The sequence below is a fragment of the Trachemys scripta genome, chromosome 6 (genome assembly GCF_013100865.1).
Source record: "Trachemys scripta elegans isolate TJP31775 chromosome 6, CAS_Tse_1.0, whole genome shotgun sequence".
In the NCBI taxonomy this organism is placed as follows: domain Eukaryota; kingdom Metazoa; phylum Chordata; order Testudines; family Emydidae; genus Trachemys; species Trachemys scripta.
In genome coordinates this window covers 13,506,888-13,522,733 of record NC_048303.1, presented here as the reverse complement: position 1 = coordinate 13,522,733, position 15,846 = coordinate 13,506,888, and the positions used below count along the sequence as shown (strand labels likewise).

General features: G+C 39.7%; 1 protein-coding gene across 1 annotated transcript in view; it reads left to right on the top strand.

Annotated features, from left to right (window-relative positions):
- MYO5B (myosin VB) overlaps window positions 1–15,846 on the top strand; it is a 395,508-nt gene that overhangs the window by 313,266 nt on the left and 66,396 nt on the right. Inside the window, exons 21-23 of the mRNA XM_034774043.1 lie at window positions 5,881–6,105; window positions 12,911–12,995; window positions 15,223–15,371. Coding sequence (XP_034629934.1) covers window positions 5,881–6,105; window positions 12,911–12,995; window positions 15,223–15,371 — 459 coding nt within the window. The remainder of the gene's footprint in view (window positions 1–5,880; window positions 6,106–12,910; window positions 12,996–15,222; window positions 15,372–15,846) is intronic.

Genomic DNA, 15,846 nt, shown 5'->3' with positions numbered 1-15,846 from the left:
ATTTAGATGGGACTACTATAAGGTGGTGCATAACTGGCTGGATAACCCTACTCAGAGAGTTGTTATTAATGGTTCCCAATCCTGCAGGAAAGGCATAACAAGTGGGGTTCCGCAGGGGTCTGTTTTGGGACCGGCTCTGTTCAATATCTTCATTAACGACTTAGATATTGGCATAGAAAGTACGCTTATTAAGTTTGCAGATGATACCAAACTGGGAGGGATTGCAACTGCTTTGGAGGACAGGGTCATAATTCAAAATGATCTGGACAAATTGGAGAAATGGTCTGAGGTAAACAGGATGAAGTTTAACAAAGACAAATGCAAAGTGCTCCACTTAGGAAGGAACAATCAGTTTCACACATACAGAATGGGAAGAGACTGTTTAGGAAGGAGTATGGCAGAAAGGGATCTAGGGGTTATAGTGGACCACAAGCTAAATATGAGTCAACAGTGTGATGCTGTTGCAAAAAAAGCAAACGTGATTCTGAGATGTATTAACAGGTGTGTTGTGAGCAAGACACGAGAAGTCATTCTTCCGCTCTACTCTGCGCTGGATAGGCCTCAACTGGAGTATTATGTCCATTTCTGGGCACCGCATTTCAAGAAAGATGTGGAGAAATTGGAGAGGGTCCAGAGAAGAGCAACAAGAATGATTAAAGGTCTTGAGAACATGACCTATGAAGGAAGGCTGAAAGAATTGGGTTTGTTAGTTTGGAAAAGAGAAGACTGAGGGGACATGATAGCAGTTTTCAGGTATCTAAAAGGGTGTCATAAGGAGGAGGGAGAAAACTTGTTCACCTTAGTCTCTAAGGATAGAACAAGAAGCAATGGGCTTAAACTGCAGCAAGGAAGGTTTAGGTTGGACATTAGGAAAAAGTTCCTAACTGTCAGGGTGGTTAAACACTGGAATAAATTGCCTAGGGAGGTTGTGGAATATCCATCTCTGGAGATATTTAAGAGTAGGTTAGATAAATGTCTATCAGGGATGGTCTAGTCAGTATTTGGTCCTGCCATGAAGACAGGGGAATGGACTCGATGACCTCTCGAGGTTCCTTCCAGTCCTAGAATCTATGAATCTATATATTCTGGGAGTCAGTTCATTTGACAACCAACTAGAAGGTAACGAATAAATTGAATAAATAGACAGTTTGCAAAGCCTTTTGAATAGGCTTGTTTTAAACCTGACCAGCCATCTTTGTAATACAAATACATTGCATTTTGAAATGGTACGTTTTAGGTGACAGATGCCTGACAGTTTGAGAGACAGTTTTAGTATGGAGGCTTTTGGAAAAGATGAAGTCATTAATCAAGTGCTGTTTGTCATAAGAAGGCTACAGAATAGCTTCTTGGTTACGGGTCTTTTAGCAAGAAGAATTCAGTTTAAGAGATTTTCCCTGTTCGCTATTGAGGAAGTAAGTGAGCTATTCTAATTAGATGTGTTTTGTATTATCCATTTAGCGTCACAATATAACATGAGCATTTCAAAGCCAAATGTTGGAGATCATCCAAATGGCTCAGTTGTGAGATGGAAAAATTCCTATTAAGGTGGGCTCTTCAATTGTCCCTTTCCAGATAAACAGTCTCCTTAATTGACTCCTTCACTACAATTCACTTGGTGATGGTGACGTTTTCAGATAAGTTCTCATTCTGGTTACCATATACACAGACGATAAAAGGTGCTGGGTTATGTGGTACCCGTTCATTAGCAAGTACCTTTTGTCATTCTGTTGGGGGCAAGTCAGGAAACGTTCTGTACCATGTGCAGTCTCTCACGGCCTTAAAGCTTGCATGCCTCTGTACTATACAAGAGTTCCTGTTGGCTGCCTGCAGTATTGAAGAGGATAGGAAATTTGTATGTGCCGTCTTAAATACGTTAGTCCAGACAATCAAGCCATCAGTAATTAATACTATGAGCCAATGTCACCTCTTTCAGCTTCAAATGAGTGGCACTCACATATGGCAGTGGTGAATGAAGCCTGAGAGTCCAATTTTCAATCTTGGGTGCCTGGATTTGAATGCCCAATTTGGGCCACTTGCATCCACACCTAGTACCTAAAATTGATATTTAGAGATCCAAGTACCCAAATGCAGACTTAGTTGCCTTATCTTAGCCACCCAACTTTGATTACTGAACCAGCAGCTTACATAGCAGTATGTAAATCAAAACTAGAATCTAAACTCCACAAAAGCTAGCCTACAGTGAGCCCATTTACAGCTGTTTGTAGTTGTATAGTCCTGCAGACTGCATAAAGAACACTGTTGTGAAGGTTACAGCATGCTAGGAGGAAAAAATCGCCAGCCTGTTTTCATCTGTGAAAACACGGGCCTGTCCTCATTTAACCTTAGCTCACACTGAATTAAGTAAGAAAAACGTTAACTCACTGAGACAGATCCCCTGGGTGGGATTTGCTGTGTTATAGAAGAAAGCTCCTGCCAAACCAAACTTTCTGCTGGTATCCATTGTATTGTTCCTCAACCACTTGTCATTATTTGCTGCAAGGAAAAGGGTGCAAAGATCAAAATAGAGGAGATATGATCTTCAGATAATGTTGGCTTTTCTGATCCTGAATGGCAAAGCGTCATACAGAGTTATCGTTCAGCTGGGAAGCAGGACTTGGGAAGCTTATAGGTAGATAGAAATAGTTGGCTTAGTGCTGGGTTAGAGCTGGGCCTTTCCCCCCGTCCCCCCCAGTCAAATAGTTTATTTGAAAAATGCAGTTTTGGTTGGTTGAAAACTATTTGCAAATTCGCTGAATAGTTTTGGCCAATTTTGTGTGTGCGTGTGTGCTTGATTCACAAGGGGACTTCTGCACTATTTAAAAAATGGGGAGGAGGTGGTGCTGCTGAGAGTGCCCCTTTAAACGTTTAGCTCGGTAGTTAGGGTACTCTCCTGGGTTCATTTCCGCCCCCCGCCCCGATATACAGCAGGGATTTGAACTTGGGTCTTCTACCTCCCCAGAGAGCACCCTAACCACTGGGCAATGTGGTATTTTGGGGCAGGTCTCTCTCAATCTCTTCTGTTAAAGCTCCTCCACTTAGTATAAATAATTTAAATATTTAGTAGAGCAGGGTCTGGGACTTGGGCCTTCTACCTCATAAGAGAGTTCACTAACCACTAGGCTATCATCATTCTCTTTCTCACCCAATGACTATTCCGCTTTGTATGAAATACTTGAACAGCTTCATCAGGAGAGATTAAGAATAATCCACCCCAGAATAGCCTATAGCCTGGTGGTTAGGGCATTCACCTGGGAGGTGGGAGGCCTAAGTTCAAGTCCTTGCTCTACATCAAGCTGAGTGGGGAATTGAACCTGAGCTCCCTGCATGCTTGGTTGATTCCCCTGACCACTGGGCTAAAAGTTATAAGGTATGGCTCTTCCTCCTCTGTCTGTTTTGGGACTAGTGCCAAAATCCCCTGGTGAATCTAGCGCTTCAAGAGGAAATGTTCTCTTTGACCCAAAATGCACTTTGTCAATTTGCTGAAAAATTCTGAAATTTTCCAGATTCAGTTCAGGTCAAACCAATTGTTTTTATTATTATTTTTTAGAACCGCCGATGAACTGAAAAATCAGTTATTCGTCCAGCGCTCCTCCAAATCTCTTGTTGGAGTTTCTCTTTTTGATGAAGTTAGATTTTGTACCTTATGCACCTTTCAGAGGGAAGAATTAGTACCCTCTAATCCTCACTGCTTTCTCTCCAGCAAGTCATTCCGAGCTCTCCATTCAGGAAAGACGAGGGATCACCATTTATTACTGTTTTGGAAGGGTCACATGAGCCTCTCAAGCAGCCTTTTACCCAAATTTTAATTTAGTGCCTATCTAGTTATCGTGACTCTTGTCCATTGTGATGGTGGCCTCCTACAACGTACTTTACCCCCAGGTACCTCATTTCATCACATCAGGCCTATTATTTTAGCCATTTATGCTTCCATGTTGTGTGTCCTAAAAAGGCGATGAAACATACATATAAAGTAGCTGCCTGTGACTCTCCCCTATGAGACTGTTACCAAAGAAGCGCACTGTGAATCTGCATAGCTTTACATGCATGCACACACCTCGTTGGTTTTCAGAGGGGTTTGCTTTGGTACTGTGCAGGTGACTTATGCTTCAGACAACCAATGCTAGATGCATGTGGCTTTGCTGCTTTTGGGAAGGTGAATGTTCTTTTGTCTCTGTGACTAAAAAGTGCCCTGATTCTTAATGGGTATTGAAACGATGTCTATCACCTGACAGATCCAAAATCTTATCTTTGGAGCTCATGCAGAAAACTTTACTTAGTATTAAGAGAGCAGACAGTGGTCACAAGTGCCTTTACAGAGGAGGAAGTGTCAGAGTTTCATGAGCTGGCGAGAATGTGTTGCAGTTCTTCACCGCCAAAGCATAACTTTTACTTCTAAATGGACCTCTTTGGAAATGGCCATTGACTTCATTGTGGCCAGGGCTGCAGCCTTCGTGTTTGTTTTTTGTTAACATCTATTTAACTTCAGTGACTAATGACCATTTTTTGGCATAGGAGATAATTGTTAAAGATTTAATACCCTGATCCTTTCATAGCATTGCCAACCCCAAGCATTCAAAATTCATGAATCTGGGCCTCCCAAAATCATGAGACTTTAAAAATAATACATTTGTGGCTTCTTTGTTTTTGCCTTCTGGCTTTTGAGCCTTTAGGCGTCACATTTTCAAGCTTTTCTCTGTCACATGGGCTAGAAACTTTAATTGATTAAAATGAAAGCTGGGATTCTCCTGTACTCCCCTGACTCCAGGAGCTAAATCTTTGACAAAAGCACCAAATTATGAGAGTTAACTGAAGCACCCTTGTCAAGGTGTGTGAGCTCATACTATACATCTTGAGATGCCCCCTACCCATCAACACATCCTCCAGCAAAGCCAGGGAAGACCAAGTAAAACTCAACCAGAGACAAACTGTTTAAAAAACAAAAAAAAATCTTTCAGGTTTTGTTAATACAGCAAAAGATGCAAAAAAGGGCATAAACCCAGTTTTTAAAAATCCTTTGCAGGTCACTTTAAAAAAAGCAAAAGAAAAGAGGAAGAGTTTTTAAATAACCTTATTTATCATAAGCAACTGTACCCAGGGAGATGGCTTTGTAATACTAGTAATGATATTTGATAGACTTTTCACCTAAGAGGACATGCTGCTGTGATTTGTGAATTTTCAGGGGAAGAAAGAGAAATTCTTTTGTGCGGTTGACTGTAATAATAATCAAGGGAATTGTACGATATGTGATTCCCATTAACTTTGATTTGAGCCACAAGCATCAACCAAGGGGCGGTGAATTTTCAGATCTCAAACTCTTTAGAGGAAGCTACTTAAGTGAGCAATTGGTGACAGGTTAAAAAAAAAAAAATCCGAGCGAGTGAAAAGGCCTATTGAACCACTGCATCCCATAGATGAGGCATAGAGCTTGTGCTCAAGCCTGCAATTACGTTACAGTTCATTGTCACAGCAGGATCCTGAAGGCATAAGTACTGAGAAGAAAAAGATAAACTGCAGCATAAAATACTGCAAACCAATTGCATTAAGCAACGCTGCTTATTTTGAAGGTGTAATAAAAATGTAGTTTACTGTTTCTGTTACAAGAAGTAACAAACATTATTTGCATTTATTTCTAGTTTAACAAAGTAAATAAATGCGTATATAATTGTTACAGAAATATTACTATTAAGTTTTCCTGTTGTCATTTTAAATTGGGTTTGGCTTATGTCTGCTTTATTAATTAGGAAAGGGGAGCATATATGCGCACTGACATCTACTATTTAAAATGTATTACCTACCACATTCAGGATTTTTCTATCTGTTGCTTTTGCAATTGGTCCTGCTCACGTAATCCTTTTCTTTTTCCTGGGTTGTGGCTTGCAGAACAAAGAATACAGGCACCTGAATGAACAGCTCTCTGCCTATTCCACTGATGTGGAAAAGCTGAAGAAGGAGCTGGAGCAATATCGGCAGAATCGGGGGGATACCAACCAGCTTGTAAACTTGAAAAAAGAGATTGAGAGCCTCAGGCTGGAGCTCGAGAAATCCCACAGTGAAAGGAAGATTATTGAAGACACCTATGATAAGGAGAAAGATCTACTCCGAAAGGTATGTGTTGTGTTTATCGCGTGCCCTCCATGTGGTGTGAAGGCACCATGGAGGGTAGGCCTTTTTTTTCAGGCAATCAGAGGCAGATGTTTTTGTTAAGAATCTAAGGGTGAGATTTTCAAAAGCACCTATGGGACTTTCAGTGGGAGTAAGGCATCAGACTCCTTCAGGGGCTTTTGAAAGTCCTGCTTTTTCATCCTTTCACTACATGAAGTCCACTGCTTATCCACACAATGTGGAGAGCAAGTGGCAGTTCAAGCTTCCCTGCCTCTGTGCCTTAGCCATGGCCTGGGCATACGGTGTTAGGATGGTGTTTGTATCTGGTCAACTTTGCACAACAATAACTATGAAGAAACCATGTGGGCACAGTTGGGTCCCAAATAACTGTGTTCGCTAACTACACAAACATGCAAGGCCTAGCCACATATGTACGGCTGCTTTGACTGGTTTCTGGTGGCTTCTAAAACATAGGGCACAGAGAGCACCATTAGTGGGCACACAAAACTGTTTAAAGGATACTATCATGTTCTGACACAGTGTTGGGAGTGAGGGCTTGTTCGTTGCACAGGACCATTCAATCTGTGGCTGTGAGACTGCTGATGATGCTGATCATGGTGGTTTTGTGTTGTGGGTACCTGTGCACTAGGAACTTGATTGAGATTGCCAAATCACTTCCCATAAGCAATCAGCCTGCCATTTCTAACAACTCTCAGTACTACCAGCTTAGCTGGATTTGAATCAGTATATTGCACTAGAGGCAGAACTTCCTTTCTGCCTCGGTTTGTCAATACACCTGAGCAATCCATCTTTCTTGAAATTGAAGTTATATAAAATGGCAATATCGAGCCTTTGTACAAGAAAAGCACTAGTGTGAGCAGACACTAGCCTTAAGGGTACGTCTACACAGCAAACATCTGTGGTTGGCCCAAGTCAGCTGAGTTAGGCTTGGGGCTGTCAAATGGCTATGTAGACATTCAGGCTGGTTTCCATGTTGGGATTGAATGTGAAGAAAGCGTGCTTGTACTAAGCATCCTCTGGGTTTAATTGTAAAGCTTTGGCTGTTTGAGTGATTTGATAATGTGGCTCTCATAGTAAATCATCAAAACTCTACGACTAACGGCTCGTAGGTACAGGGAAATTAACAGGAATAGTTACTGCAGAAAAGCTATCGTGTGGAATAAAGTGACTTTCGTTTCGGAATAGAGTGTCCGCAAAGGAAGCTATTCTGGAATATTCCAAATTGCTATTCCAGTCCATTTCCTTAGGTCATCAAGCCCTAAGCTTTCCCCATAGCAATATTATGGAAACATGGTGAGAAAGGCAGAAATGCATTCTCTTTAGATTTTAGCACAAAAATCACCTGAGAACATTTTTTTCAGTTAGATCAAGTTGATGTGTCCTTTGCTGTCTTGGACTTGTGACAGCTGCCGACATGATCAAGTCCATTTTGGTTCCAATTTAACTGCAAAATCTGTTCTTAAGTCTTACTCTTTCTGCTTTTCTCTGCCATCTTCCTACCTTTAGGATAATTCTTCTCATTTATAGGATGAGCATCTCCTTTTCCTTTTCTGGTGTGAATACTTAGAAACAGTTCTTTATGGATTTCAAGAGATTCGTAACAGAGTTATTTGGTGAGTTGTGAGGATTCTCACCAGCTAGCAAAGTTTTTGGGGTTTTTTTTAGGACAATCCTAACATCTTTTGCCAGTCTAAAGGATCAGTCTTTCAAAAGTGCTCAGCACTCACAATTGGGGCCAGATTTCAAAACAGCTCCCAAATAAGGACCAGATCTTCAAAACTGCTCAGCACCCAACAGCCCCCACCATGCAAATAGGTAAAATAGACAGTTCTCAATGGGAGCTGCTGAATGCTGAGTGCTTCAGAAAATCCAGCCACTTCATGTAGGCAAATGTGAGCTGACCTCTCTTGAAATCTGGCCCAAAAGGAAATGTGTTGAAGATGGAGACTTCCAACTGGAGAAGGAATTTCTGCAGCATTGCTGCTGAATAACATGCTCTACTTATCTATACCTGCATTAAATGGACCTTTCTGTTCTCACCACGTTTCTCTGAAATGTGAATGTTGATAAGTTCCCATTTCTCTTTCATATGGAAATAAGAAAGCAATAAACAAAATCCATTAGGTCTGATATAAAAGAGCTTTAATTTAGGGTTTATCAAGGATAAAGGATAGCTTCTAGCTAAGGATATTTCTTTTTGTTTCTATTCTATACTATTCTTTTCTTTCTCCAATCAAAGTTGGGCCTGAGGCTGCGAAATCTCTATTTTTCCATTCCCAGTGTTTGTGGGTTACTTTCAGAAAGGGCACATACATAGTACTTTAGCCTTTGGGAAATATTTTTCACTCCGTTAGCTTTAAAGGTATTTAATGTAAGGCTCTACCATACAATCTGTTCTGTAGCAGAAATTGGAGTTCTTTCTCCATTTGTTTTTTGTCAGGTATGGCACTGGATACTAGTGTCCTGTAAAAATGTGTAGTTAAAACTAAAACATGCTCCAGTTCTCAAAGTAGAAATACTTAGTTTTTCATAAATTCATAGAATAATAGCATTTGTGATAATCTACTCTGACCTCCTGCATAACACAGACCATAGATCTTCCCTGAACTAATTCATGTTTCAGCTTCCAGTTGTTGGATCTTTTTACACTTTGTCTGCTAGACTGAATAGCCCTCTTAACACATTTCAGTTCCCCATCAAGGTACTTATAGACTGATCAAATCACCCCTTAACCTTCTCCTTGTTAAACTAAGTAGCCTGAGCTCCTCCAATCTAGCACTTATAAGGTATATTATCCAATCCTTTAATCATTCTCATGGCTCTTTTCTGAACCCTCTCCAGTTTATCAACATCTTTCTTGAAGTGTGAACATCAGAACTGGACACATTATTCCAGCAGAGGTCACACCGTTGCTAAATACAGAGGTAAAATAACCTCTCTACTCCTAGCTGATATTCCCATTTATACATCCGAAGATTTAAAATAAAATATTTTAAATATATGAAACTCAAGTTCATATTCTGGTACAGCATAATCATATATTCATCCAGCTCAGACAGTCATTAGTAATTCTGCATGGTTTAGAAAAAGGCTTTTCTTTATTTTATCTCTGTCTCTCTCTCTAGTCTGCAGCAGTATCCATTAACGTCCGTACACAGAAAGATAATAGAGCACATAATTAGGAAATCAGTTTGCAACCATCTAGAAGATAATAAGGAGATAGGTAACAGTCAGCATGGATTTCTCAAGAACAAATTGTGTCAAACCAATCTGATAGCTTCCTTTGACAGGGTAACAAGTCTTGTGGATGAGGGGGGGAAGTGGTAGATCTGGTATATCTTGATTTTAGTAAGGCTTTCGATAATGTCTCGCATGGCCTTCTCATAAACAAACTAGGGAAATACAACCTAGATGGAGCTACTTGTAGGTGGGTGCATAACTAGTTGGGAAACCATTCTCAGAGTAGTTATCAGTGGTTCACAGTGAAACTGGAAGGGCATATCAAGTGGGGTTCCTCAGTGATCAGTTCTGGGTCCTGTTCTGTTCAATATCTTCATCAATGATTTAGATAATGGCATAGGGAATATACTTTTAAAGTTTGCAGATGATACCAAGGTGGGAGGGGTTGCAAGTGCTTTGGAGGATTGGATTAAAATTCAAAATGAGCTGGACAAACTTGAGAAATAGTTTGAAGTAAATAGGATGAAATTCGATAAGGACAAATGCAAAGTACTCCACTTAGAAAGGAACAATGAGTTGCACACATACAAAATGGGAAATGACTGCCTAGGAAGGAGTACTGCGGAAAAGGATCTGGGGGGGTTATAGTGAATCACAAGCTAAATATGATCGACAGTGTACCACTGGCAAAACAGAGAACATCGTTCTGTGATGTATTAGCAGGAGTGTTGTAAGCAAGACACTAGAAGTAATTCTTCCGCCCTTCTCCACACTGATTAGGCCTCAACTGGAGTATTGTGTCCAGTGCTGGGTGCCACATTTCTGGAAAAATGTGAACAAATTGGAGAAAGTCCAGAGAGGAGCAACAAAAATGATTGAAGGTCTAGAAAATTTGACCTCTGAGGAAAGATTGAAAAAATTGGGTTTGTTCAGTCTGGAGAAAAGAAGACTAAGGCTTGGTCTACACTACCCCCCCCAATTCGAACTAAGGTACGCAACTTCAGCTACGTGAATAACGTAGCTGAAGTCGAAGTACCTTAGTTCGAACTTACCTTGGTCCACACGCGGCAGGCAGGCTCCCCCGTCGACTCCGCGGTACTCCTCTCGCCGAGCTGGAGTACCGCAGTCGACGGCAAGCACTTCCGGGTTCGACTTATCGCGTCCAGACTAGACGCGATAAGTCGAACCCAGAACTTCGATTTCCAGCCGTCGAACTAGCTGGTAAGTGTAGCCAAGGCCTGAGAGGGGACCTGGTAACAGTTTTCAAGTACATGAAAGGTTGTTACAAGAAGGAGGGAGAAAAATTGTTTTCTTTAACCTCTGAGGATAGGACAAGGAGCAATGGGCTTAAATTGCAGCAAGGGCGGTTTAAGTTGGACATTAGGAAAAACTTCCTGTCAGGGTAGTTAAGCTCTGGACTAAATTGCAGAGGGAAGTTGTGTAATTTCCATCATTTTTGGAGATTTTTAAGAGCAGGTTAGACAAACACCTGTCAGGGATGGTCTAGATAATACTTAGTCCTGCTGTGAGTGCAGGGAACTGGACTAGATGACATCTCGAGATCCCTTCCAGTCCTACAATTCTATGATGCAAACCTGTTATGCATGGAGACATAGCAGAGAGCTGGATGTGGATAGTGATAGCTTGTGAATAGATCATTATACAAGATTTGTAAGTTACTGTGCTTGAACACCATAGTGCAAAGCAGGTTGAATTTCTGGTTGCATTAGAATGTTCTCTCTGCTTTTACTTCCACTAACAATTTTGGTAACCATTTTTTTTAATAAAATATCTCAATTTATTCTGCCTTCCCAGAAAACTGAGGAATTCAATATGAACAAATCAATTAGGCTGCCACTAAAGATACATGGGTTTTAGCAGGATCGTGTCATTATTCTTGCTTGGACAGTGGAAAAACCTTTATTATGCTGTAGTATGGTGCTGGTTTTCTTCAGGCAGCTCAAGATCCCCATATGTTCTGGGCAGCTATTTTCTAAATTATGATGGTCATGCTATGAACTGCAACTGCAGAGACCTAGCGAATAACATTATATTGGAATACTGTGTTGTTTTGTTCTCTCCTTCCTGGCAACAGTAGAAGTGTTCAACTTAAACAGAGCAATACGTCACACTTCTTAATATAATGTTTTCATGTTTTGACTTGTCTAAACTAATACTATTGAATAAATTAACAGTACCAAGGATAAATAGATTTAGTAGGTAGCGTAATGCTACTAGTTTCACTCCAGGAGTTGGTGTGTCCTACATGATATTTAGTTTTACTTTGTCTCATGTTTTAAATAGCATTTCTTATAACTTCCATGTTTAATAGGGGCTGTTAATGCTCAGTCAGTGCAGTCATCAACTATCTGTCAGTTACTGTTGGAGGAGGAGGAGGAATTATTATGATTTATTACCTCTTTGTACTACGGTAACATCTAGAGGCCCTGATCAGGATTGGAACCAATTTGCTAGGTCCTGTAAAAACAGAGTAAAACTGTTCTTATCACAGAGTGCATATAATCGGAGTATAAAATTCAATGAGTGGGTATAAACATAAAATTTCAGAGTTTAAAAAGATTTGAAATATGTAGTATTTTGTTTGTCAGTCACTTACATACCCTGGTGATAAGCACAGTATAACGACCTAGACAGACACATCACCTGGAAAATTTAAATCTTCCGCGTAGTCTTTTTTGTCTGAGAACATTTTCTTTCTCTTTATTTTGCCTGTAAATCCCCTGTTAATTGGCAGGTGCGCTGAAATGCTGTTATAGCTGGTAACACATCTGCTTGGACAGTTGGCTATCCAATCCTGTATAGCATTCTGGTTTCATTTATATTGTACATCACTTTTTTTTTTCGTTCTTTTTAGAATATTCAGAACAATGGTGTACTTTTTCTCCTCTGTTTGTTCCTTTTCTCTGTTCCTTTTCACCTTTCTGAACCCTTTCACAGCTGCAGCATTGATACTTTGTCTCTAACACGTCATGGTGTTGTTTTCTTTCACATTCCCAGTCCTGTAATTGTAACACCTGCAAATGGCATTTGCGCTGCCATAGAAATCTATACCTAGCAAATGCCTGTTTTGTGATACTGTGAAGTAGAAGGATCAATTTCAGAATATTGTAACAAAGTCAATGTTGTAATTTTTGAGAGAGGTATAGATCTTCAGTACTTAATTTTGAGCATGGGCTTCTCAGTATTTGGATGACATAATCAACTATTGGAGCCCTGTGACTAGTATGTATTGTGTTCCTATTCAAAGAAATAGATATAATTTGCCAACTTGACCTTTTTTGCATTGAGGTTTTGCAGTAAACACTAGTGTCTATGGGACAATTTACTTTGAAAATAAACACCCTTCAGTTGCAGTTAATATCTTTTTTACCATTCATGCTCCTGATGCAGTGAGAATAGCTCCAAAATGGCAAGGAGAAAAAAAACCCTGTTTGGTTTAAAAAAACAAACAAACAAGAAACTAACCAACCAAAAAAAACAACCAAAAAACCTGTGTGTGTGTGAAAAACTTATTCCCCTGAAGAGAGCCTGACCTTGAGCTGGCCTACACTACAAGAGGTATTACTTTGCCTTGTTTCTTCCTTAGCGCGTATCAGACCTAGAAGAGGAGAATGCTCTTTTGAAACAGGAAAAAGAGGAGCTTAACAACAGAATCCTATGTCAGTCTGAAGGTAAGAAGAATGGTTTATAGCTTCATAACACTTGTAATAAACCAAGGATTAAGGTGTTTTTCATAAAATTAGTTTCTCCCGTATGCCCCAGCAATAGCTCATAAACTGAAATGTGCTAATCTTCCAGCATTCTTTATTTCTTTGACAATGTTTGTTGTTATTCAACAGTTCTATTCTCTCTGTACTGCCAGGGGATAAGACAAGACATGAACCTGATTTAATCAGGGAGGGATTAAACACGGAATATAGTACCTAAAGGGGTTTTCCATTCAATTACATCTTAGAATTTTATCAGGATGACTGTGATGGGGGGACGACCCTTTAATGCTGACAGATGGGAGCCTAGAAGCAGAGATGTTCAAACAGTAATATTTGGACAATGATGAATGGCGTCTTGAATGTGACAGAATGAAGTGAAATTTTAAAGCAGAGATTTAGATTGTGAGAGAACTACAGAGGGAAACAATCTGGAAAGTCCCAGGACATGAAAGTCATACATTCCACCCTTGCATGTATTGTGCTTATTATCAGACTCTATTCAGCTTAACATAGCAAAATATATTGGCTTCAATTAGAGGTGAATTTTTGAGTGCCTTTCGGCAGGCACTAACTAGCATTAGACATAATGCATGCCAGGCTCTGTGGAAGCTTCCCAGTGGACCCCTGTCCAGGCACTTCAGTCCTGACTGACTGCCAGCTATCCCAGGACTTCGATTTTCAAAAATTAAACTCCTAAAACCTAAACAAGACACTTGATTTTTTTCAAGTGCTGAGCACCCAGAATCTCCTGTTGAAGTAGACAGGAATCGCCGAGTGCACAGCACTCTTGAAAATCAGTCCACTTATTTAGGCACCTGAACTACTTGGTTAATATTTAACTTTAGATACATCCATATTTGGAAATGTTGACCTCTATTTAGAGCAGACTGAGATTTGAACCCAGCGCACTGACCATTTACCCTCTTTAGAGTGGTATCTTTAAGCACAGATATAACTAGTGTTGAGAGAGCATTAATATTAGAAACATTAGAGCTGCTTGGAATTTTTCAAATTTTGAAATTTGGATGAAATTTCAAATTTTTTAAAAAAAGAATTACTGAGAGTCTCAGCTCAGCTCCCATTGCAGTAAATGAGAACATGTCCATTGAACGGGAGAAGAGCTAGGCTGACCCTGAGCACTTTTACACATCCCACCCTTATTTTCTGAAGATTATTGTAGAAATGGAAAGTTCTATTAGGTCACCCAGTCCATCTCCTTTCCAATGTAGGATTGTTATTATGAGGTTCTATCCTACACCGTTCAAACCATTGATTTCAGGAGCAGGCCCATAATCCCTTGCAAAGTGAAACTTGCCACAAATGTTCCCTATCTGTGAGTGAATGTTTCCACTATGTAAAAGCTTGAGAAAAGTTAGTTTAGTTGTTGTTGTTTTAATTTAAATGTTAATTTAATGTTTGGCTAAATAAAAAATAAATGGTAATTTGACTTACCAGTTTTAATTTTTTTTTCTTCTTCAAATAACAGGGGGAAACAAATTTTGTTTCAGAATAGAGTTCTTTTAAATTAATAAATTCACATGCAAAAATAAACTATTTTAAAATGTCCATGGTATTCTGTGCAGTAGGAAAGGATTAACATTTTTGGGAAGTACAGATAGCAAAGACTGTGTTGTACAGAGTAATCCTGCACTACCAGAACTCTGTATTAGGGATTCTTTCTCTCTTCCCCCATCACCTCTAGTTTGGTTACCTCTTTGTAGTCATCAACAGTATGCAATAGTATGATTGCATAGATTTCCCACTTGACATCCAACATCGGTAAATCAGGTATTTCCATAGAGTAATATGGCTTATATGTATGCACCACTGCCCTCTATTGGATAGAATCACACTGCTCGTTTGCGCATCAGAGACGTATTTCTAATAGCTAAAGGAGATTATCCTTTACTCAACTGGTAGAGACCTCTGGTTTTGGAGCAGGAGTATTGGAGATCTATTCTACCTGTATCCATGAAGTTCCAAATAGCTGTTCTGTGCAGTGTAGTGACAACCATGAAATTCCTAGCTGGCCACAGATTTGTTACAGTGTATTCACTAAATAAGAGTGCAAGACTACAAAAAAGTCTCTTAGCAGAGAGCATTTTGTTGAACTATAAATCATATTGCAGTTGCCTGTAAGAAATCAATTCAGAACTGAACATCACAGTTCAATATGTATCTTTTAAAGATGAATTTGCCCAAACCACTGTCAAGGAAAATCTCCTGACGAAGAAGGAGCTGGAAGAGGAGCGATCTCGTTATCAGAACCTGGTAAAGGAGTATTCAAGGCTGGAGCAGAGATATGACAATTTGAGGGATGAGATGACTATTATAAAGGTAATGGAAGAGGCTTTTTACATTACCCCTGCCCTCTGATGTCCTGTGTGTATTATTGGTAACTGGATAATGCAACTGAGTTCATTGGATGACAGCAATGCTATTCTAGAACTCATTTGTGTTGATATTTTTGAGGGGGAAGTTATGCATTGATATTAGACCAAGAGCAACTTCTTCTGGAAATACATGGTTTTCTGTAGCCACTTGGTCACGCATTTACAGATTCCTTATGAACAGCAAGGCAAAAATCTGTTTATCTTTTCTCTATTTCAGTATCACAGATATACTCTGTTTTTCAATTCTAAGAAAATCATTGTGGCGTTATAAATATAAAAGTCTAAGTTTTAGATTCAGCCTTGCTAGAGTTTTAGCAATAGCCTCATTGATAATTAGTTATTAAGGGATGCTGTCATCCAGTTCAAAGGCTGAACATTTTAAAAGAAAACCATAAGGATATTGTGATAAATATTAGGCT